Source organism: Phasianus colchicus, chromosome 2 (assembly GCF_987193195.1).
Source record: "Phasianus colchicus chromosome 2, bPhaCol1.hap1.1, whole genome shotgun sequence".
Taxonomy (NCBI): Eukaryota; Metazoa; Chordata; class Aves; order Galliformes; family Phasianidae; genus Phasianus; species Phasianus colchicus.
Window position 1 is genome coordinate 107,249,568 of NC_143437.1, and position 21,250 is coordinate 107,270,817.

Consider the following 21,250-nt stretch of genomic DNA (forward strand, 5'->3'; position numbering starts at 1 on the left):
GCACATGGCCAACTGAATCAAGCTCTAAGCCCACACTTTATAGGTAGGATTGATGGTGTGGTTTTAGATTCATCCATCCACTGTCCCATTGCCCCTCATTCATGTCTTCTTCACTTTCTTCTTCATGAGTGAGAAGGCTGCTTTGTCTCTCACTGCTTACATTGTTCCCCAAGAAGTATTTAATTATAAAATACTTTCTGGTCTTTCTTCCAGGATGGGGTTGATCGGGAGCAAAAACCAGCTGATGTCCAGTGAGAAATTTACATCAGGAAACAATCCGAAAAACAGGAGTAGACCTCCTCCTCCTGCCCCACCCAAAGTAAGTCTCCAGCTTTGTGTCCTTATGAAGTCCTCAGCAGCTCAGGTAGTGTCTGGAGCGATGCAGGCAATACCTCTGTGTGCCAGTAGGAACTGGAGTACTTCTATTGTCTGAAATTTAGTCAACCAATTGGGAAAAGTTCAAAGCGCAGGAAAACAAATGTTTATGCCCCATCAGCTTCTTAATATGGGGTGAACAGTTCCATCATCACCTTCTTGCTCTGGATTTTTTCTCCGTAAAGTGGATTCCATTTTCTCTTTGTGTTATGGATGTCAATTTTCTGAGTGTGCTTGCAGTGATGGTGCTCTGAAGCACTGTGTTGTGCCGAGCATCACTTGGACACTGCTGCCTTCAGCTCTCTGCAATCCAGGCTCACGTTGCTGACTTGCAAACAGCACAAAGATGGGTCAGATTCAAGCTAAGATTCAAAGCTGCCACATGCAAACCACAAAGGAAGCTTTACCATCAGGGAGGACAAGGAGCTTAATTGATAAAGAGGGTCTGCAGCTAATCTGTGTTGGGCCGAGAATCAGAAATGCTGAGCTCCCTGTGAACTCAAACAGCCCATGTTTGCATGAGCACGGATCAGTCAGCTATTGGGTTCAGATTTTGGTGCCCTAAAATAATAAACTCCGCATATAAGCCCAGGATATCACTTAATCTAGCCGCCTCTCACGGTGAGGACAACATGAAGATGTTTTCTCTCTTCCTGCCCTTGTCAGCAGTGCAGCCAGATGCCAGCACAAGAGAAACTCTGGGTGCAAATAGTATGTGAAAACCATCTCAGGTCTCAAGCTCTCAGAGGAGGGAGGCATAACCTAGGAGTGAGCAGCCCTCCCTTCCTCCCCGCACTGCTGCTAAGCAGGAAGTCAAAGAGTAGCATGGATTGAAAGCAATGCATGTTTTTTAATTCTTTACCAGTAGTCCACTCCTTTGGCAAATGTGTAAATATCCCTGGCAGCACTCAAAAGCTCTTTTCAGTGGGTCTTAGTTTACTAGAGAGTCACTGCCTCTTTTTAAAACATATCCCCAAGCAAAAAAATATTTCACAAGCCTTGGGACAATCACAGCAAAGAGCATCCCAGGTTTTCTGCTTCAAATAATACTGCAACAGTGGTTTCTCAGTGGGGCCATTCACGTCTCATCCTCCATTGATCCAAGACAGGGCATCAGAGCTAGACAGAGCAGGGTCTGAATGAGTGGCTAGGAAGTTACATTTTTATTTACAAGGCAGTCAAGGTTTATGCAAGCTAACAGTCAATCCATCTAGGAATACCTCACAGCAAAACATACTAAAACCATCACGACACATAGGGATCCAGGTGTGGGGACTGTTGGCTGGCTGCAGTGGGCTCCCACTCATCTCTGAAGCTGAAAGCAGGTCCTTCTGCAAACATGGCAAAGTAATTATGTCTTCTTTTCTTGTTCTGTTTCAATCAAAGGGCAGACAATTTATCAGCCTCTCTCATCTAAACCAAGCCTCTGCACAAGGTAAGATGCTGAGCTCAATTGCTGTTTCCTTCGCCTTCCTGTGGGGCTTTGCAAAGTGGTGGTCTTCCATCAGCAGGTCTTGAGAATGAGCTGTGATGTTACAACCATGCGGTTTTTGTAATTTTAGTGTTGCCAGGAAGGGAGCTTATTGGTTCATTTTGAAAGAGTTCAAATCACTACATGCTGATAGCGGCCAGTTTCTCCTACTCATCGAAGAAATTAAGAGAGAAATGCACTCCTTCCCTGGCTGAGCAAAGTGAGATCCGAGGCACCAACTGCATGAAATCCATCTGTCTGCAGCATAAGAACCTGTGGATGCAATATCCAGCTGGCTGAACATTTCAGAGGAAATAGCAGAGAGAGACTACAAAGAGAATGAGAAGAAAGAAAAGCACAAAATAAGGATGCTCAGAGCCCCTGCTCAGAGCCCAGTTGTTGGCTTCCACCACCTCTGCAATTATCAGCAGATTGCAGATGGCATTTTGACGATGATTGCCTTTCAGCAGGAAGCCCTCTGCTACCTCTGCCCAGCCTCCAACAGCAGCTTGTAGTTATTTGTGTCAAAGAGATTTTGCAGATTACAGACCAAGAGAGATGATAAGAAGGCGGCAAAAATATAGAGAAAGCTTGGACAGAAGCGTTTGGCAAATCACAACATTTTGAAGAGCAGAAGGGGAAGGGGAGATAGGGCTGAGGAAAGGAAAAAGAGGGATGATGGATATGATCAGTGTAACAGCAGACCTGGCCTTCACGGTCTTATCATAGAATGGCCTGGGTTGCAAAGGCCCACACTGCTCATCCAGTTCCAACCCCCTGCTATGTGCAGGGTCGCCAACCAGCAGACCAGGCTGCCCAGAGCCACATCCAGCCTGGCCTTGAATGCCTGCAGGGATGGGGCATCCACAACCTCCTTGGGCAACCTGTTCCAGTGCCTCACCACCCTCTGGCTGAAAAACTTCCACCTAAGATCTAACCTAAACCTCCTCTGTCTCAGTTTAAAACCATTCCCCCTTGTCCTTTTGGATGCCTCTGCTTTGAGGTGGCCAGAGGAATGTCAGAATGGGAGCATGAAAATGTTCTGGTATGATGTGGTTTGGTGTTATTCAGCCCTACACCTGTGCTGATGCATGTGGTGGGATATGTAGCTCTCCATCCATGGGAATCTGAGTGCATTTCTGTGGAAGTATTTGTTTTCCAGAAACCGTATTTCTTTTGGAGAAATTGTTATCATGGCACATTTCCAAATGGTCATGCTCTTCTAACCCCACATCTGAGCAGACATCACTGTTTTTTCGTGCTTATTGTTTTAGCAAAGTTTTTTGCTCTGTCTAGAAGCACGACAGAAGTAGTCTTCAGAGACATCTTTTACTTCTGCTTCGTGCCAGAAGGCAGAAGTGGAAAGATGCAAAAAAAAAAAATGTGTTAAGTACCATGATAGACATTTGCAGATGTCAAAAATATTGTGGCTTGTTGGGTATGGTTCCAGTTTTGGAGGAATACTCTCAATGACAATTCAGGAACTTCTTTTTTTTCTCTATCGGTGCCTAAGTTTCCAGAATTGATGCTATGTCTGCCTCTATCCTGCATAGCAACATGAGCTGATAGGAACCATGTGAGACAGTTGAAATATTCTGGTGACAAAGAATGATTCAAGTGAACTGATAAACAAAACATAATTTCCAGACAATTCAATCATATAACAAAAACAGAAGATCTGAATTACATCCTGTGAGAGCATTTCAAGGTGAAAGTGTTGACTATGGATGCTTGAGAAGTAATATTAATTGAGAAACAACTTCCCTTCCCTTCCCTTCCCTTCCCTTCCCTTCCCTTCCCTTCCCTTCCCTTCCCTTCCCTTCCCTTCCCTTCCCTTCCCTTCCCTTCCCTTCCCTTCCCTTCCCTTCCCTTCCCTTCCCTTCCCTTCCCTTCCCTTCCCTTCCCTTCCCTTCCCTTCCCTTCCCTTCCCTTCCCTTCCCTTCCCTTCCCTTCCCTTCCCTTCCCTTCCCTTCCCTTCCCTTCCCTTCCCTTCCCTTCCCTTCCCTTCCCTTCCCTTCCCTTCCCTTCCCTTCCCTTCCCTTCCCTTCCCTTCCCTTCCCTTCCCTTCCCTTCCCTTCCCTCCCCTCCCCTCCCCTCCCCTCCCCTCCCCTCCCCTCCCCTCCCCTCCCCTCCCCTCCCCTCCCCTCCCCTCCCCTCCCCTCCCCTTTTCCCCATTTTTCCTTGTTTCCCCCTTCCCTTTCTCTTTCCCTTTCCTTTCATTAAGACTTTTTTTCTCCTTCTGCTCTTGTTGTTGTGCATCTTGTTTCACAACTTCAAGATTTCACACTGCCATCTTAGAAATTATTTATTTTTTGCTAACAAGTCCTAATTCCTCCTGTCATTTCTTGTCTTAATGGAAGTAGCATGAAGATAGACAAGAAGTACATAACTCTGAGTTCAGCTGTGATAGCACTGTGAACCCACTCTTCACTTACTGTGGGTTATTCCATCATCTGAGCCTCTCATTCATTTTAGCACAGATCTCTAATCACTCACAATGCCTCTAAGGTCGGTGTTGGATCCTCCCTCCACTCTATGAAGTCAAGACGTACCTTTAATTCTGCACTTCCAAAACCCTCAGCACATCATAGACCAGGTCCAAGCACACCAGCTCCATTGCTAGAGCTGCTGCTCTTAGCTTGCATTAGATAGATAAGATGTAGCAGATAGGGAGAATAACACCCACCCTTGCCCTTTCAGCTGCTCACATCTGAGTGTAAGCACTACTGATGGAAACAACTGATTGTTTTGGATGCTTCTCATCAATCATCATTATAACCTAAGAGTGCACAAAGAATCAGCTTCTCCACAAGTATGTTTCTTCCAGTTGAGGAACTGCAACTTCTTCAAGCTCGGGGCTTGTTTTTCACTAACCAGAGCATGAGCAGGTCTGACTTTCAGAAGGTGCTGAGAGCTGAGTGTGCTCTGGAAATTGAAGTCCTTTGAAATACTGCAAAATTAGCATCCAAGTTCTTGGTCATTCTTATTGTTCCCTGAAGATGGGTTTGAGTTTGACAAGGATGCTGCCAGGAATGTGGCTATAATTGGAAAAAAAAGAGGAATTGCTTCTACTGAAAAGGCTTATTTCTTGGAGAGAAATGAGGAGCTCTTACACAGAAATATCATTCTCAATCAAAAGTAAGAGAGGGAAGGAAGATGAGAGTGAATGTTCCAGTTTCCTAATAAAAAAAGTTACAAGTTACAATCTGATATGATTTTATGAGGAAAGCAGAAATTGCCTGCAAAAACATTCACTGAGTCAAAATGGTGCATGGATGCAGAAGGCAGAAACGTATCTGGCAGAAAACATTCCTTCACTGCAAGCTTACGTTCTGAAGGCACACTTTCCAAGCAGACCTTGGTGAACCAGCCCATGTCTTGCTGGGCTGGGAAACAGGACCCAATTTTAACAGCATATCTCTTGGTTGAGCCAACGTAGTGTCACAGAATCATGGAATTGTTTGAGTTGGAAGGGACTCTTGAAGGCCATCTGTCCCACTCCCTGCACTGAATGGGGACACCCACAGCCCAACAGTGCTCGCAGCCCATCCAGCCTGACCCTGGCTGTCTCCAACCCGAGGTCACCCACCACCTCTCTGGGCAACCTGTTCCAACACCTCACAACTGTCTTTAACCCTACTGCCAGCTCTAAACCAATTCACCATCCTCTGTAAGACACTGGCACAACCATAGCATGGCTCCACCACCATGGGATGCTTGCAAACACCTTCCATTCATGACGGGGCAACGGTGGGAAGCCTGGTTGAATCATTTCCATTAAGCCATCAAACTGGCACTCAGCCTACGCAAACTGAGCTGGTATCTCACTTTCCTGACAGCAGCTCTGAGCCAAGACGCGTTTGGCTCGCAATCAAAGCCCTTGTGCTGCTAGCACTATCTGCAAAGCAGTCACTCCCAGCAGCCCCGACGGCTTCATGACCTAACTCAGTCAAATGGGCCAAGAAAGCATTATCGGCGCTGTTTCTCAGCAGGGTGACAGACTCAGAGAGGGAAGGAGCTGCTTTCATCATGAGACGGCAAGTCCTGCTGGCTCGGCCCGAGAGAGCGCTTTTCTTCTGGCTCGCTTCGGCGTGCAATGTTTCTCGACATGCTGAGAACGTTGAAAAGGGGATAAGAGGGAGTCGCATTATTTTTTCACCGTGCAAACCCTTTTTCTCGTCCTCGCAAAATGTATTCCCTTTCTTTCTCGATTTCTCTCGTTTGGGTTGGTTGGTTTTTCTTTTTTGGTTGTTTACTTCTGGTTTTGTTTATTTGTACTTCCCTTAGTTGCTTAAAGATGAAAACTACATTTTTTCTTTCTTTTCTTCCTTTTTTTTTAAAATTATTCGAACATGCAGTCACTCGATACTTGACATTTACTTCTACTTTTCGAAGGAAAAGCAGAACTACTGCATGATTTCACTCACAAGAGGAGTGGGACGGTGCACACGGAGGGCACTTTGGCCAGCCACCTTGCAGCAGGCACATGCCCGGCACCTCTCATGTTGGAGAAGCTGAGATAACACCTGCAGAGGCAGCAAGTGGATGGATGCACTGCTAATGCCAAATGCTCTGAGATCCCTCAAAGGGAAGCTCCCAGCCCTGCAAGCTATTTTAAGACTTCAAAGCCTTGCGACCAGCCACGCTTTTCCCCTCGTGTAGGAAAGAGCACAGCTCTGCTGAAACTTCTCCTGCACCTCCAAGTTCCTCCTTGCAACTGCTCACAGCTTTGGTTTGCAAAGCTGCATTTCCCTCCTCCCTCCCCTCCCACGCTGACCCTCCACATCCCTCATTGCCCGCCAGTCGCCAGCGGGTCCAGCGCCCGAGCTGCCCCAGAGACGTCTTATCTGCTGATGACAAAGGGCCAGTCTGGCTCTCTTGCTGGTGGCATTATTTGAAAAGGTCACATGGAGACAGTGGCTTGACAGTCTGTTTTGAAAAACACTATGTATAGCCTGTCCTTGGCTCTTGGTGCATTTGGTAGCGCTGCCTACAAGCTAAAAGCATTCCACAGCAAAGCGTCTCTGTTTTGTTTTGCTCTTTTTCCTCTTCTTTTTCTCCTTTTTCTTTTTCTTCCTCATTTCTTTTTCCTCTTCTTTTTCTGTTTTTTTTTTTTTCCTTTTCCTTTTCCTTTTATTTTTCCTTTCCTTTTTCCTTTTATTTCTCATCTTTTTTCCTCTTCTTTTTCCTTTTATTTTTCATTGTCTTTTTCCTCTTCTTTTTCCTTTTATTTTTCATCTTTTTCCTCTTCTTTTGTCTTTCTTTTTCTTTTTCTTCTTTTTCTTCTTTTTCTTCTTTTTCTTCTTTTTCTTCTTCTTCTTTTTCCTTTTCTTCTTCTTCTTTTTCTTTTTCTTCTTCTTCTTCTTCTTCTTCTTCTTCTCCTTCTCCTTCTCCTTCTCCTTCTTCTTCTTCCTCTTCTTTTTCTTCTTTTCCTTCTTCTTTTTCTTCTTTTTCTTTTTCTTGTTTTTCTTCTTCTTCTTCTTCTTCTTTTTCTTCTTCTTTTTTCTTTCTCTTCTTTTTCCTCTTCTTTTTCCTTTTTCTCTTCTTTTTTCTTTCTCTTCTTTTTCCTCTTCTTTTTCCTTTTTCTCTTCTTTTTTCTTTCTCTTCTTTTTCCTCTTCTTTTTCTTTTTTTCTTTCCTTTTCAATGTTTTTATCCCTCTTTTTTGTTGTTGTTGTTATTTTGCTTATTCCTTACCCTTTTCTCTCTCCCTTTTCTCTTCCCTTTTCCTTACCCTTTCTTTTTTTTTTTTTTTTTTTGTTTGTTTTTCTACCACGTTTTGGTTCAGTGATTGTGTTTGTGCATTTATGCCGATCACCTTCATAGGTTTTGCTCTGCCCCAAAATAGCTGCTCGTTTCTGCTTCAGCAGCTGCAAGCGCACATTAAAGGTCACACAACCTCTCCAAAAGCAGCACCAGCACGACCTGGGATGCACATGTAGTAGCTCCTCTCCCATATAGAGATCCCCCAGCCCATGCACACATGCAGTGCCATGCACAGTACAGCTTGTGTGCAACAGAGTGCAGAAATTCATTTGGCCAAAAGAAGTGCCTGACCAACACGGATGTAGTTAAAGAAGGGTGTCAGAGTAGGGGATGGGGACTCAGTCCTGCTCACAGCCTTGGCCCAAGTGGGTTGGAAGAGAAATGGGAGACACAGAGCATTGGTTTTGGGGTCTGGAGAGAGGAAATGCTGAAGCAACCACTGCCCTCACGGGAATTGTAGCTGAGCCAAAGTGAGCAGCTGGGTGCTGGAGACAGCAGCATGACTTACATGTGGTGACACATCTGCAAGAAATGGCACGTAAAAGGGACAGAGATATGGGCTGTGCTGAGAGCATTTGGAAGGAGAATCAGACCCTTGCAGTGGGCTCTGCTAGCAGGAACTGAGATGTCTCTGTATCTTCCCTAGACAAGAAAACCTCCTCTTTTTGAGTCAAGATCCCTGGGCGATGTTGCCACAGCAGATTTAATTTACTGTCATATAAAACCGAGGCCAAGCACTGGCGGATTATTTATGACTTTTCTTATTCCACATAAACACTTTTTCCTTGTTGACACGCTGGGTTTTGTGTATGTGGGGATCTGGAGTGTTTTAAAAAGCAAAGCACAGGAAACACGGGTAAAATAGAGTTAGCTCTGAGCAGAGGTTGAGGCTGGCAGGAAAGATGGGCTGGGGGAAATCTTGGCTTTGGGATCATGGGGGAAAGGAGAGAAGTGCCCCGCTGCACCACTGAGTGTGTATCACCCCCCAGTAAAGAGCTGAATTCAATATGCTGCTTTTTCTTGCAGATGACATCATTGTGATTGCACTGTATGACTTTGCTGCTTCAAGTGACCGTGATCTGGAGCTGGTCAAGGGGGAGAAACTTCAGATCCTCTCCAAGTAAGGGATGCTTAAAGACAAACACAACCAGGCTGGTAGAGGTGGGGACTTTGGGATCAGACATGAATTTGCTGCCCACCAGAGCTTTGGAGATGTGGAAGGTGACACTATCCTGCTTTCCTGGGGTTACAAGCACTTTGGGGTCAGGTTGTGTCCTTGCCTGGCTGCTGCTGGGACCTTCTCCCCTGCCAGTTCACATGGGTACAGAAGTTGCATGAGTAACACCACTAAAGTAGCCCACTGCATATTTTGTGCTGATCGTGCTTTTGCAAAGGATGTGGGTTGGGCGTAGTCAGAGGAAAGGACAGAGTTGAGCCAGGGAGATGAATGATTTCATTTCATCTTCTTTTAAAACTCACGAGAGAAGAAGCCAGCTGTTCATCTACCCAACCCATAAAAGGGCAGGAGTGAGTTTTGGTCCCATTTAGCCATTGGAGGGCTGCTCTGTCCTTGGCTATCCCATGAGGTGGCCTCCAGAAGGGACAAAATGGACGCATGGAGCATGGGACCAGTGGTCCCACTGGAAGGGCATGGCTTTTTGTCATGGCTGGTGCTTGAGTAGGACAGCAATGCTGATGGCTGGTAGATAAAGGTAGGAGTAGAATGGAGGAGTCCCCATGTCCCTGTGCAAGCGATAAAATTAAGTGATGGTGACCTGGATGTCCCACGTCTCCCTTTTGGTGCACAGCAGAGGTTTGGGTCTATGCTTCCTCTGCATCAATGGAAAGAAGCTGTCACCTCGAGAAGCCACACACACTGTTTTTCTCAGCAACCTTCAGCCAAGTGGTGACCCTAAGAGAATGAGAGGGACCTCGTAGAGTAACATCTCCCCTAAAGAGCACTCAGAACCCCATAAACCGAGTTGTCCTCTAATCCTTACCCATTTGTGAAACCTCCTCTGGGCACTGACACTTCTTCTTCTTGCTTTGCAGCGAGGGGGACTGGTGGCTGGCCAAATCCCTCCGAACTGGGAAGAAAGGCTATATCCCCAGCAACTTCGTTGCACTAGTAGACAGCCTGGAACAGGAAAAGTAAGTGCATAAGCTGGTGAGGGGTGAAGGTTGATGCAGGGCTTTCCTTCCCAAAACAGCATCCTGACACCAGCTGTCGCTTTAGCCCAGATGTAGGCTTCCCTGCAAAGAAAGATTTGATCCAATAGGGTTTCTATATCAAAGCAGAAGGAGAGGTATTTCCCCATCTTTTATCCTCCTTGATGGTACTCAGTTACAGAGGATTAGCCCCAGCAATCCCCCTTGGGATCCACCTTGGCAATCGCCTCTTAGGGAGAACCAGCCATTACTGAGTTCAGCATGCAGAAATGGGATCAAGGCATAGATGCTCTTTGTATCCAAGGGATATGTTTTAATGGCAGTTAGCACCTCCAGCCCATGTATCTGCTTCACACTTGGCCTTTCTGTGGTTACTGGTTTGCCAGGTGAGCTGTCAGTCCCTGCTCTGGCTGGGTTTGTGTATAGCAACACTGGAACAAACTCTGCTCTCTGCTTTGCTTGAACAGGCAGTGAAGCAAGCCCAGAGTGATAGAGATCTGCTGTTTATTTACCAAAAACATCTCATTACTGCCACTTTCCAGCAAATGAAAATCTATTCACTGATAAAAATAACCCTCCATTTCAGAGTGTAATAGTAAAAAAACAAACCGACTGGAAAGAATGTCCTTTTTCTTATTCTGAGCTTTTCCTTTTCCAAAACGGTTTTACCTTTTCTGTCTCCCAGGTGGTTTTTTAAAACTCTGAGCAGAAAAGATGCTGAACGGCTACTGTTGTCTTCTGGTAACAAGATTGGCTCCTTCCTTGTTCGAGAGAGTGAGACCAGCACAGGTGAGATCCACAGAGCAACTGCTGGGCACGGGCACAACTTGGAGGACCTTCCAGTCCTGAGCTGTGTGGTTCAGCAGTGCCAGTGTTGGAGTTTGCTGTGGGACAGAACCACGCTTTCCAGGCTCAGCAGGGCTGCATTAGATGTCCTCATGATGCTCCTCATATAGATCAGGCTGTGGTGAGGGTGGTTCCTATCACCACAGCTTGTGGCAGAGATGCAGGAACAGAGATAAGCAGCAAAGACTTTCCAAAACAATGCTTTAGAGGCTTTTTTTTTTTTTTTTTTTTTTTTTTTTTCCCTACCTTTTCTCCCTAAGGAAATATTACTCTCTTGTTTTGCTTTTTTTTCCCTTTATTTATTTATTTATTTTATTATTTTTTTAAATGGTGATTCTTCTGCACACCACTGGGGAAAGATCTCTGCATCTGTTAGGCAGTGGATATTATTGTAAATTAATACTTAACACAGGGAGGTGGTGTGTTCACCACCCCTGGAAGTGTTCCATAACTGTGAGGATGTGGCACTGAGGGTTGTGGTTAGTGGGCATGGTGGGGATGGGCTGGGGTTGGACTGGATGACCTTAGAGGTCTTTTCCAAGCAGAACGGTTCTATGATTCTGTGATTCAATGGGGCTTGGTCTGGTTGCCTAAACGTGGACATCTCAGAGCCATCCAGATGCTCCATAAAATACAGCTTTGCAACATATCTGCCAGGCCCATGCAGATGTCCCATAACATCTCACAGGTATGTGATACCCATGTTTAGGGGACTAAACAGCCCTTGGTATGATCTGAAGCAGAATCCTTTGTACCTTCAGTGCTTTTCCCATACCAAACTTGCTACTCTTTAAACAGAAAGGAGCTGAGAGCCCTTGTGGGATGATCCCAAACCCAGAAAAGGAGGCTCTGAGACTTAGGACAAGATTTGGTTCTGGGATGTGATGCAGGACTGTAGGACAAGGAAAGTCCTTGTGGTTGAGAGGGAGTAACCCCTTTTGGCCATCCTAATTATCACTAGGGAAGATGAGACTCCTGCCATCCACATGGCTCCATGTAATATTTTAAATGTTCTGCTCTCACTGAGAGAAGAGAGAACAGGTGCTTTCCAACTCTTATGCTTTGCATTTACACACTTCTTCCAAGGGAACAGGAACCAACCACAGTGAATGACAGGAAAAGCTCCACGGCACTCACTCCAGCAAACCAAACTCTGGCTTTGGGTGAAATGTAATCATTAGCACTAATGACAGGTTAAGGATTAGCCAAATAGTAGGCAGGTGATATGTTGGCCTGGAGGATGCCTGGGGCTCTTGTCACTGCTGCATGCTGCACATCACTGCTCTGAAAGATACAGGAGGTTTGGAAGGTCCGTGGGGTCTGGAGAGCAGGTCCTGCAAGAGAGCAGACACCTTGGGTGCAACCATACTAACAAATAGATCTCTGCTGGCTTGCAGTCCCCAGGCACACATAGTCATTAATTCCTGCTCTCCCTTCTGCAGGGCTGTGTCATCACTGCAGGTGTGTTCACACTATGTTTGGCTCCTTCCTTTTGCAGACCTTGCTCTGCAGAAACCTCTACATGCCCTAAGGCATGGCCATGCATGCTACTCCCTCTTGGATTCATGCCCTATAAGCCCAACTTTGCTGAGCTGTAGCCTGGCCTGTGCGTTGTTTCAGTCACTGTGAAATTAAAATAACATCACCAGCAGCCACAGCAACAATAATAGAAGCAATAATCATAACAATGACAATAATAATATTGCATGAATGTGGTTAATCCATTCTAGCCAAACTTATGCTAAGCACTGCGGACACAAGCCCTTTGGCATCACCTCTTTGCACCCAACAAGAACCATACGTGTCTCTCTGGGAAAGGCACTCTTAGTTGTGTAGTTGCAGCCCTTAATCAACAAGAAATGGGCTGTGAAAAATGAGCCATTCTTTGGCCCTTTGCTGGAATGTTTTGTTGCACTCTTGGGGATGCTGCAGGGCTCCATAATGCCCAAGCGGTGCGCTTCCAGTCTTGGGTTCCCTTGCTCTGCATATAAACCAGAGGGTCTTCCATGAAGATTATGTGACTGTATTTCATAGTTTGGAACAGAATTCATCCCAGAGCAACTGTTTGCTCGTGGAAAACTCGTAGACTCTCCCAGATCCTGCTTGTCGAGGCTCATAATCAACAGCAATAGAGCAAATGTCCACAGAAGTGATTTTCTATTGTTACTTTTTTAAAATTATCAGCACAAAGAATGTCTCCAGATGTAGTGCAGGAAACTGCAGTGAGAACTGGTGCTGTGATGGAGAAACACCAGCCAGGCAGCATTCTGTGCTGGCAAACTTTCCCCTCCTGTGGAGGATTAAGGTTTCACAGTCAGCATGGAATGTCCCACTTCTGCTTATGATCCTATATGACAGATACATGCTTTTTAACATATATAGCCTTGCCTTTTCAGATGTTAAAAAGGCAGCCTATCAACCCAGTTGATGTATTGGACTCTTAACAGCCCAGCAGGTTTATAAAAACTTTCTCCAGAAATACGATCCAGACAAAGGGGGAAAAAAAGTAATGTTAAGCTGTATTGAAATTTACCCTGACATAAGTGTGAAGTTGCTGCAACATCTTGTTCTGGTTGTTTTGGTTTCTTTCTGTGAGAAAAAAATAATTTTATGTATATATACATATATATATATATAAATCCATGGGTTGGATTATTATAACCCCATTATAAGGAGAAAACAGCAGATCAGTGTGGGATTGGGTTTGGGTTTAGGGAAAGACAGGGACATGGAGAGCTTGGATAACACCGAGAAGGGACACATTTCTTGACCTTATTTCTCCCGTTAACCAATATTCTGGTTGTACTGATGGGTTGTTTCTACAAACTGGCAGGTCTGCAGTTACTTGCTTTGTCCGGATAAGATGGTATGGTTGAGAGAACTCAGATGAAAAAGGGAAGCTGTGGAAAGACTATGATGACCTAAAAAGATGTGTTTTTGATGACCATGTGGTTTCCATAGGGCTTTTGGTCACCGCATAGACAAGTCTTACCCAATCAAGCCTCAACTGGCCCGTCAAGCTCTGGTGAAACTTCACCCTCTTCACATGCCTTGAATCACAGAATCACAGAATAACCTAGGTTGGGAAAGACCTTTGAGATCATCCAGTCCAACCATCCACCTATCACCAACAGTACTCACTAAACCATGTCCCTCAACACAAAATCCAAACGTAAAAAAGATGGAAAGATGGAAATTAGCAGTTTTGGAGCTCGATGAGAAGGAATCAGCACGGGCTGGGAGAAGTGCCTACAGCTGCAGACAGCTGAGAAAAGAGAGGGTCGCTGCTCTCTGAGTTGCTGCTTGTCCTCACAGTTCTTTCTCTTGCTTGCCCTCCAGGTGCCTACTCCTTGTCTGTGAGAGACAGTGATTCTGCTCATGGGGACATCATCAAACACTACAGGATCCGCTCTTTAGATGGTGGAGGTTATTACATCTCCCCAAGGATGACTTTTGCCACCCTGCCAGAGCTAATCCATCATTACAGCCGTAAGTTGCTTTCCTTCCCTACTGACTTCTGGCAGGAGGTGGGCAGAGGGAGGGTGGGCTTGCTAGCCACCACCATTGCTCCATCCACTCTCATGAGCAAGATACTCTCCTCCAAACTGGGCTCCCATGCCCTGTCTTTTGTCCTTGGGCAATGTGAGGGTGAGCTCTGCCTACCACCTTGTAACTGGGAAGTCACGGAGCACTGGAGGGAAGGAGGAATGTCTGGGAAGGTTTGGGACTTACTAAACAGAATGCTCTCCTTTATGACTCTTTTTGAGCCTCTTCCTTTCACTGGATGCATCTTGGCTGTGCTGATCCCTGTGGCTGAAACAATGTGGGGTTATGGGGCTGTCCCATGAGCTGGCTTTTTCCTCTTCAAGGAGGAGCAGGTTAGTTCTGGGGCTGAAGGTTTGCTGTCGAACTGTCCATTGAACTGTCTTATGGTTTTTGCTCACACAGAGAGGGGAGATGGCCTGTGCCAGAGGCTCATAGCTCCCTGCACATCCCTGGCTCCCCAGAGGCCCTGGGCACAGGATGAGTGGGAGATCCCACGGGAGTCTCTGAAACTTGTGAAGAAGCTTGGCAGTGGGCAGTTTGGGGAAGTGTGGATGGGTAAGTACAGTGACCCCATTCCAGAAAAGAAATGTATAAACAGAGGAGACAGAAAACCCTCTTTCCTCAAGACAGGACTGGTCTGGGCATGGGGATCCTAAAGTATGAACAGCTACTTTGTGGGTACACCTGCAGCAGTAGATGCTGTACTCCTGGGAAGGACCAGACAAGTTGTACTTGCGTGGTTCAACGTGGGCTTCATAGGGTAGATGTGACTGATGTGCCTCTCCAATCTCCTCCTATACTTGCTGGTTGCTCAGAGCCTACTGGTCTGAGATTTACCACTCCCTTTTGCTGTGGTTTTCTGCTCCCTGCTGCACAAGCTCTTCTTCTCTTTACATGGCCCAACAGAGCCTGCACAGAGGCCAGAATTCCTCAGTGCATCGTTATCTCCCTGCAGGCTACTACAAGAACAACTTCAAGGTGGCTGTAAAGACCATGAAGGAGGGCAGCATGGATCCCAACGCCTTCTTGGCAGAAGCAAACTTGATGAAGAAGCTCCAGCATAATAAGCTGGTCCGGCTCTATGCTGTAGTCACAAAGCAGCCAATTTACATCGTGACAGAGTACATGGCCAATGGTAAGGAGCCTTACCAAATGCTTTTGTCGGATTTCTTGCAAAATCAGGTCAATGATCTGATTGGTACTCCCATTTGTAATGGGTGGACATTGTACCAAACTGACAAGAAAAGCAATAAGTGATCTAGGAGGCTGTTTCTGTAAAAGGAAGGGATTCTGAGTGATTAAATGCGTGGTTTCATATTTCATAAGCCAGCTCACAAAATGCTGTCACTCCATTTGAAGATTATCTCAAGTTCTCCCCCATTCCTATTGGAAGTGAAGAAGTTTGTTCTCCTCATGGTGAAATTGTCCTTTTGCCCCTTTTGACCGCGAGGCATTGAGTGAAGGATGCCCAGCACTTTGCAGAGGTGTGTGCAGGGAAGAACTTGGCTGCTTTTCAGAACACTTTCAGCAGGTGCTGCAGGGGACACCCACTGCCTTCCCTTGGATTCTCTCCAGGATGTGGGCAGATTTGTTGCCTGTTCAGAGAAGCACCAGAGAAAGCAAATGCACAAACAGAAGACTCACTGCAGTCTCTTCTCTTTTGCAGGGTGCTTGCTGGATTATTTGAAGACAGAAGAAGGAAGCCAACTGAATCTCCCCAAACTCATTGATATGTCTGCTCAGGTTAGTGATCAGCCACTGGCAATGAATTGGAGGCCATCATTTGTTTCTGTCCCAGTGAAATCCTTGCAAGTTTGAAGTAAGTCTGTGCCAGCATCGAGTGTCACAGAGGAAAACAGCACCTCCTGGTATGCTGTCAGAGGGTTCCTCTCTCAGCCTTCATCTTAATGTGCATGTCACATCAGCAATGCTCTGCTGGCCTTTGGGCAGCCTCAGGGGAACTTAATGCAGTGTTGGAGGACTTTTTTTTTTTTTTTGCTTATTTTTTATTATTATAGTTTCCCCTGTTTGTTTTTGGTTTGTTTTATTTTTATGGCTTACTTAGCAGGAAGAAGGTTTTTTTTCTCTTATGACAAAAAGGGAAAGAAAACTCAACAAAGAGTTTCACCGTAGAGACGTGCTGGCTTTCCTCAGTTCTTCCCTCCTGATGATGGGGCATAAAAGATGTTCTGCCCTCAAAACTGCAATAACCATTCCTTATGAGAACTACTTTTTGCCCTTATAGGGTTTTGTTCCTTTAAGTTTTGTTGTTTTAACCCATCTGCAACCCCCTTATTTAGTATTTCTGCCTCAATTTCTTCCTTCCTTCTCTCATTCACTTTTCCCTTCCCTACTTATCTCCTTTCCTTTTTTCATTTTTTTTTAATTTGATCTCTTGAAAGATATTGCCTGTGGTTTGTTTCAAACATCTGACAATAAGCATAATGATCCAAATCCATTGCTATTGGAAAGCCATTGGATTTGGCAGGAGATTTACACCTCAGAACATGGCTCAATGCATTTCTGTGGAAGAGGAGAGCAATATTGAACATGTAGAATGATAGAGAATTTCCAGGCAATAGTCTTGCCTGTCTCCAGCACTAGGGTTGAATAGGTCTGACAACACAGAATTTGCAGGAGACCTTGAGAGAGACCTTTTCCAATGCATCTTCCAGAGTTGAGCATCTAAACATTTCTCTGAGCTCGGGGTTTGAGCCCTGAATGTGACCTGGGGTCTGAGCTGCCTGGAAACCCGTTCACTGCAGTGGAGAAGGCTGAAGAGTCCCCATGTAGTTGGCACTGACACTGGGGTTCAGCAAGTGCATGTGGATGCCCCCTCTCCGTGGGCACCTGGAAGCACCTTTCTGGGAATCCCTCCATAATCTTTGCAGGACCCTGAAGTGCCTATGGCTTCCAGAACTAGGACAGCAAAAACCCACACATCTGAGCAATGTGATGCCCCACATGAGCCGCCTGCAGTGCATGAGAAGGATTCTGCCCATCCTTCATGCTGTGGGCGTCAATTCAAAGATTTCATCATTCCCTTCCCTCCTCGGCTGGCTTCAGACACTCAGTATCTCTGAGATGAGGAGGAGGGGGAGGAAGAAGGCAGTCTCTTGAGACATTTTGCAATCTATGACTGTCTGTGGTATTGGGATGACCCAACAGGCATCCAGCCCCATCAAACGTAATTTTGGATCCACTAGCATCTGCTGGGGCTAAAATTAGAAAGTACTGGGCTGATGCACTTGATCCTGTGGTCACTCTTCAGAATGAAAGCTCGAAAGATCTCTGGGCCAGAACGAGCCTATCACCGGGTTCTATCTCATTAGGTCAGGAGAGGAAATGACATCAATTCTTCCATTTTCCACTACAGAAGGCAGCACATGCACAGAAAGGGTTTTGATACAAGTTAGAAACGCAGCATTGGAAAGTATGTGTTAGTATCCTGTTTGAAACCACATGTAAGTTGAGATGCTGATGTGAATCTGTACAGGGTGGAAAATTGCTCTGCCATCACCCACAGGCGTTTAAAAGCTTTAATAGGTGCTAACCATTACTAGCAGTGCTGCGTGCATCCACTCGTCCTGAAAAATGCCTGGCCCAAATCTGGACTTGGCTGATACAGTACTTTTGGAATCCCGCGTACCACATCACCCAGCACTCAGTGGTAAAAGATCACTGCCCTCATTTATAGGGGTTCATCACACACCAGATATGTCTGCTCCAATGAGCTAAACACTGAAGGATGATCTCAGGTGCAAGAACCTTCCAAAGTATGGAAGTGACTGAAGAAGGCAATTTGTTCTCAGGACAAGGGATCTGCATAGGGACATACCCTCTATGTCAGTCATATTACTATGCATAGCTGGCTTTTCTTCTCTATTGCATCTCATAGAAATCTGAGGGCAGCTACGCTGTGTCCTTTGTTCCTATTCTGGATCCAACCCAAGGGATGAAAACATGAGTCTCATCTGTGTTGTAGAAGGCTCTCCAATGATCTGCAACTCACTCTAAAACAGATCTGCTTAGGAGAGCAGATGAGGTTGCTGAAGAGCCTCTAATTCTCCTGGATCTGGACTTTAGTACTGTGACTGAGAGACAGACAAGCTCTCTGAGTGGGTTTTTTGTTTTGTTTTGTTTTGTTTTTTAATTCATTTATTTAATCTGTAGTATTGATGATTAAAATCCCAACTAGAAGGGATAGTCCTGTGGCAGAAATCGGGAATCCAGTGATGTGGCTTCAGGTTAGCTTCAACTTTCTGCAGCTCACTACAGACACGACTCAAAGCCGCAACTTCTGAGCAAAACAGAGAGTGATGCTTCTGCTCCTTTTGACTTGGCTGTTCAAAGCTTTGACAGACTGGCTGAATGCTGGTAGAGCTGCACGTATGCATAGATATGTGGGTAACATCTGTGTATGTGCAGATGTTACTGTCTACCTGTTTATCTACCTGTCTATGGATCTATCTGATCATCCATCCATCCATCCATCCATCCATCCATCCATCCATCCATCCATCCATCCATCCATTCACCCACCCATCTATCCATCCATCCATCCATCCATCCATCCATCCATCCATCCATCCATCCATCCATCCATCCACCCATCCACCCACCCACCCACCCATCCATCCATCCACCCACCCACCCATCCATCCATCCATCCATCCATCCAAGGATGTAATCCCATGCACATGGAGGCATTTGGGCAACCCTACATACAAGTTGTGCATCTATAAAGGTGGGTGAGATGCAACCATGCTAAGAAGTGGTCCGTGGGAAGGTGAAAGCTGAAGATGGGCTCTTTTCTCCTTCCCTAGGTGGCAGAGGGAATGGCATACATTGAGAGAATGAATTCCATCCACCGTGACTTGAGAGCTGCCAACATCCTTGTCTCAGAGACACTGTGCTGCAAAATTGCTGATTTTGGCTTGGCCAGGATCATTGAGGATGAATACTTGGCACAAGAAGGTGGGTGTCATTCCTGCATTGCCTCACTGTTTAATTTTCCTTACCTCCAGCCCTCTTACCATGTAAACAAGCCAAGACACAGGGCATCCAAGGGCTGGGCTGGTACCAGAGTCCCCTTGTATTCCCCAGGCAGCAGGCACAGAAAGCACCAAGCTCCCAGGAGAGGCAGCAGCACTTGGGAACATAAATAAACAAGTGAGGTTTGCAGGTGGAAATGGGGGAAAAGGCCTTTGGGTACTGCTTGGAGGAGTGCTGCTGAATCTTAGGTTGCATTCCTAGAGAAATCTGACCTCCACTAATGAAGCCTGCTGCCTCTAACTACATGTGAACAGTGAGTCAGCCCAAAGGGGAGGAAATGGCAGCGTAATTCGGTCACTGCACTGCAGGACTGCAGAGGGGAGCTGGAGCCATGAACCTGGACATGGGGAAGCTGGCAAATGTTCCAAGCAAGCAAGACCCAGAGCAAATCAGGTCCCTATGCATCAGGACGTGTGTGTGTTTCTGAGCACGTACAGGTCAGAAAATCATTAAAGCTGGAATAGCTTTGATTCTACTGGGGAAAGACCAAATTGCTGCAAACTGTGGTCAGGTAGAAATAACCTTTTAATGAAAGCAGCTATTGCCTTCCTCTGGCTGCATCTTCATAACCTTCAATAAGTCACACTGCAGCTCTTCAGTGCAGCCAACAGCATGCAAAACCCAGGGCTCATGCCTTGCCATGCCCATGGGCATTTTCACATCCTATATTTCCCTTTGCTTCCACTGAGCAGGAGCCAAATTCCCGATCAAATGGACGGCACCAGAAGCCATTAACTTTGGAGTTTTCACCATCAAGTCTGACGTGTGGTCTTTTGGGATCCTCTTAACTGAAATCATAACCTACGGCAGGATCCCTTATCCAGGTACGGTGAGTAGGGGATGAGCATACATCAGCTTCAAACGATTTAGTGATGGCTTCAAAGCATCTATTGATTGCTTCAGAGCATGTACTGATGGCTTCAATGCATCTAGTGATGGCTTTAAAGTATCTACTGGTGCCTTCAAAGAAACTAGTGGTGTCTTCAAAGCATCTACTGATGGCTTCAAGGAATCTAGGGATTGCTTCAAAGCATCTAATGAGGGTTTTGGGTGCTTTATGCCTGGAGACAGTGCAGATGGGTACTTCCAATCCAGCCAAAGCCTGCAGAAGGGAGTTGGGGGTGGGTTGGTTGGATGGATGAGGGACTGCAGATGGGGGTGATGCTCAAATGTAGCCCAGCATCTGGTCTTCCCTTATCCCCACATCCCCACAATGCTGAATAACCCATGCTGGGCTGTCTTCTTCTCTAGGGATGACCAACCCTGAGGTGATTCGCAACCTGGAACAGGGTTACCGCATGCCCTGCCCGGATATGTGTCCAGCTGAGCTCTACAGCATCATCCTGAGATGCTGGCGAAACAAACCCGAGGAACGCCCGACCTTTGAGTACCTGCAGTCCGTCCTTGAGGACTTTTACACGGCCACAGAGAAGCAGTATGAGGCAGAGCCTCAGCCATAAGCCACCAGCAGCTGGGGACAGAGGAAAGCCACCATCCTGCACAGGTTGGTGATGGCTCTTGTCAGGATCTCCCTTTCTCCTGTGTGCTGCCACGATGGATTTGGGGATGGGGAGAAAGGATGGACGTGAGGGAAGTGGATGGTGTCACAGCTCCCCAGCTTCCCCCAGGAAGAGGGGAACACTGCCTGGAGGGTGGCATGGGGCTGCATGCAATGCCACTGTCCCCTCCACATCACAGGGAGGTGTCCTCTCTGCACCTCCTGGGGCCTCATCAGGCCTCCAAACTCTGGAGTCGTCCCTGCCAGGTGTGCCAACCCTGAATCCTTAATAAAGAACCAGAGAGACCATTTTCCATTATTTCATTCTTCTGTCAGGATGGCAGCGTGCTCCTGCATTTCCCATTCCCATTTCCCAGCTCCCGGAGAGGTGGTTGTGCTCTGCTCCCAGGTAACAGCGACAGGACAAGAGGTGATGGCCTCACACTGTGCCAGGGGAGGGTCAGGTTGGATGTTAGGAAACATTTCTTCTCCAAAAGAGCAGTGATGCAGTGGCATAACTGCTGAG

The 21,250-nt window shown here is 46.3% G+C and overlaps 1 protein-coding gene across 4 annotated transcripts in view; it reads left to right on the forward strand.

Moving 5' to 3' along the window:
- BLK (BLK proto-oncogene, Src family tyrosine kinase) overlaps positions 1–21,033 on the forward strand; it is a 41,170-nt gene extending 20,137 nt beyond the window's left edge. For all 4 annotated transcript variants that reach the window (XM_090136606.1, XM_090136607.1, XM_031603808.2 and 1 more), the window contains 12 exons: positions 214–319; positions 1,762–1,810; positions 8,637–8,730; positions 9,663–9,761; positions 10,465–10,568; positions 13,965–14,114; positions 14,574–14,726; positions 15,127–15,306; positions 15,838–15,914; positions 18,998–19,148; positions 19,919–20,050; positions 20,478–21,033. In XM_090136606.1, the coding sequence (XP_089992732.1) occupies positions 215–319; positions 1,762–1,810; positions 8,637–8,730; positions 9,663–9,761; positions 10,465–10,568; positions 13,965–14,114; positions 14,574–14,726; positions 15,127–15,306; positions 15,838–15,914; positions 18,998–19,148; positions 19,919–20,050; positions 20,478–20,686 (1,503 nt within the window). In that variant the 5' untranslated portion in view covers position 214 and the 3' untranslated portion in view covers positions 20,687–21,033. The remainder of the gene's footprint in view (positions 1–213; positions 320–1,761; positions 1,811–8,636; positions 8,731–9,662; positions 9,762–10,464; positions 10,569–13,964; positions 14,115–14,573; positions 14,727–15,126; positions 15,307–15,837; positions 15,915–18,997; positions 19,149–19,918; positions 20,051–20,477) is intronic.
- The last annotated feature ends 217 nt before the right edge of the window (positions 21,034–21,250 follow it).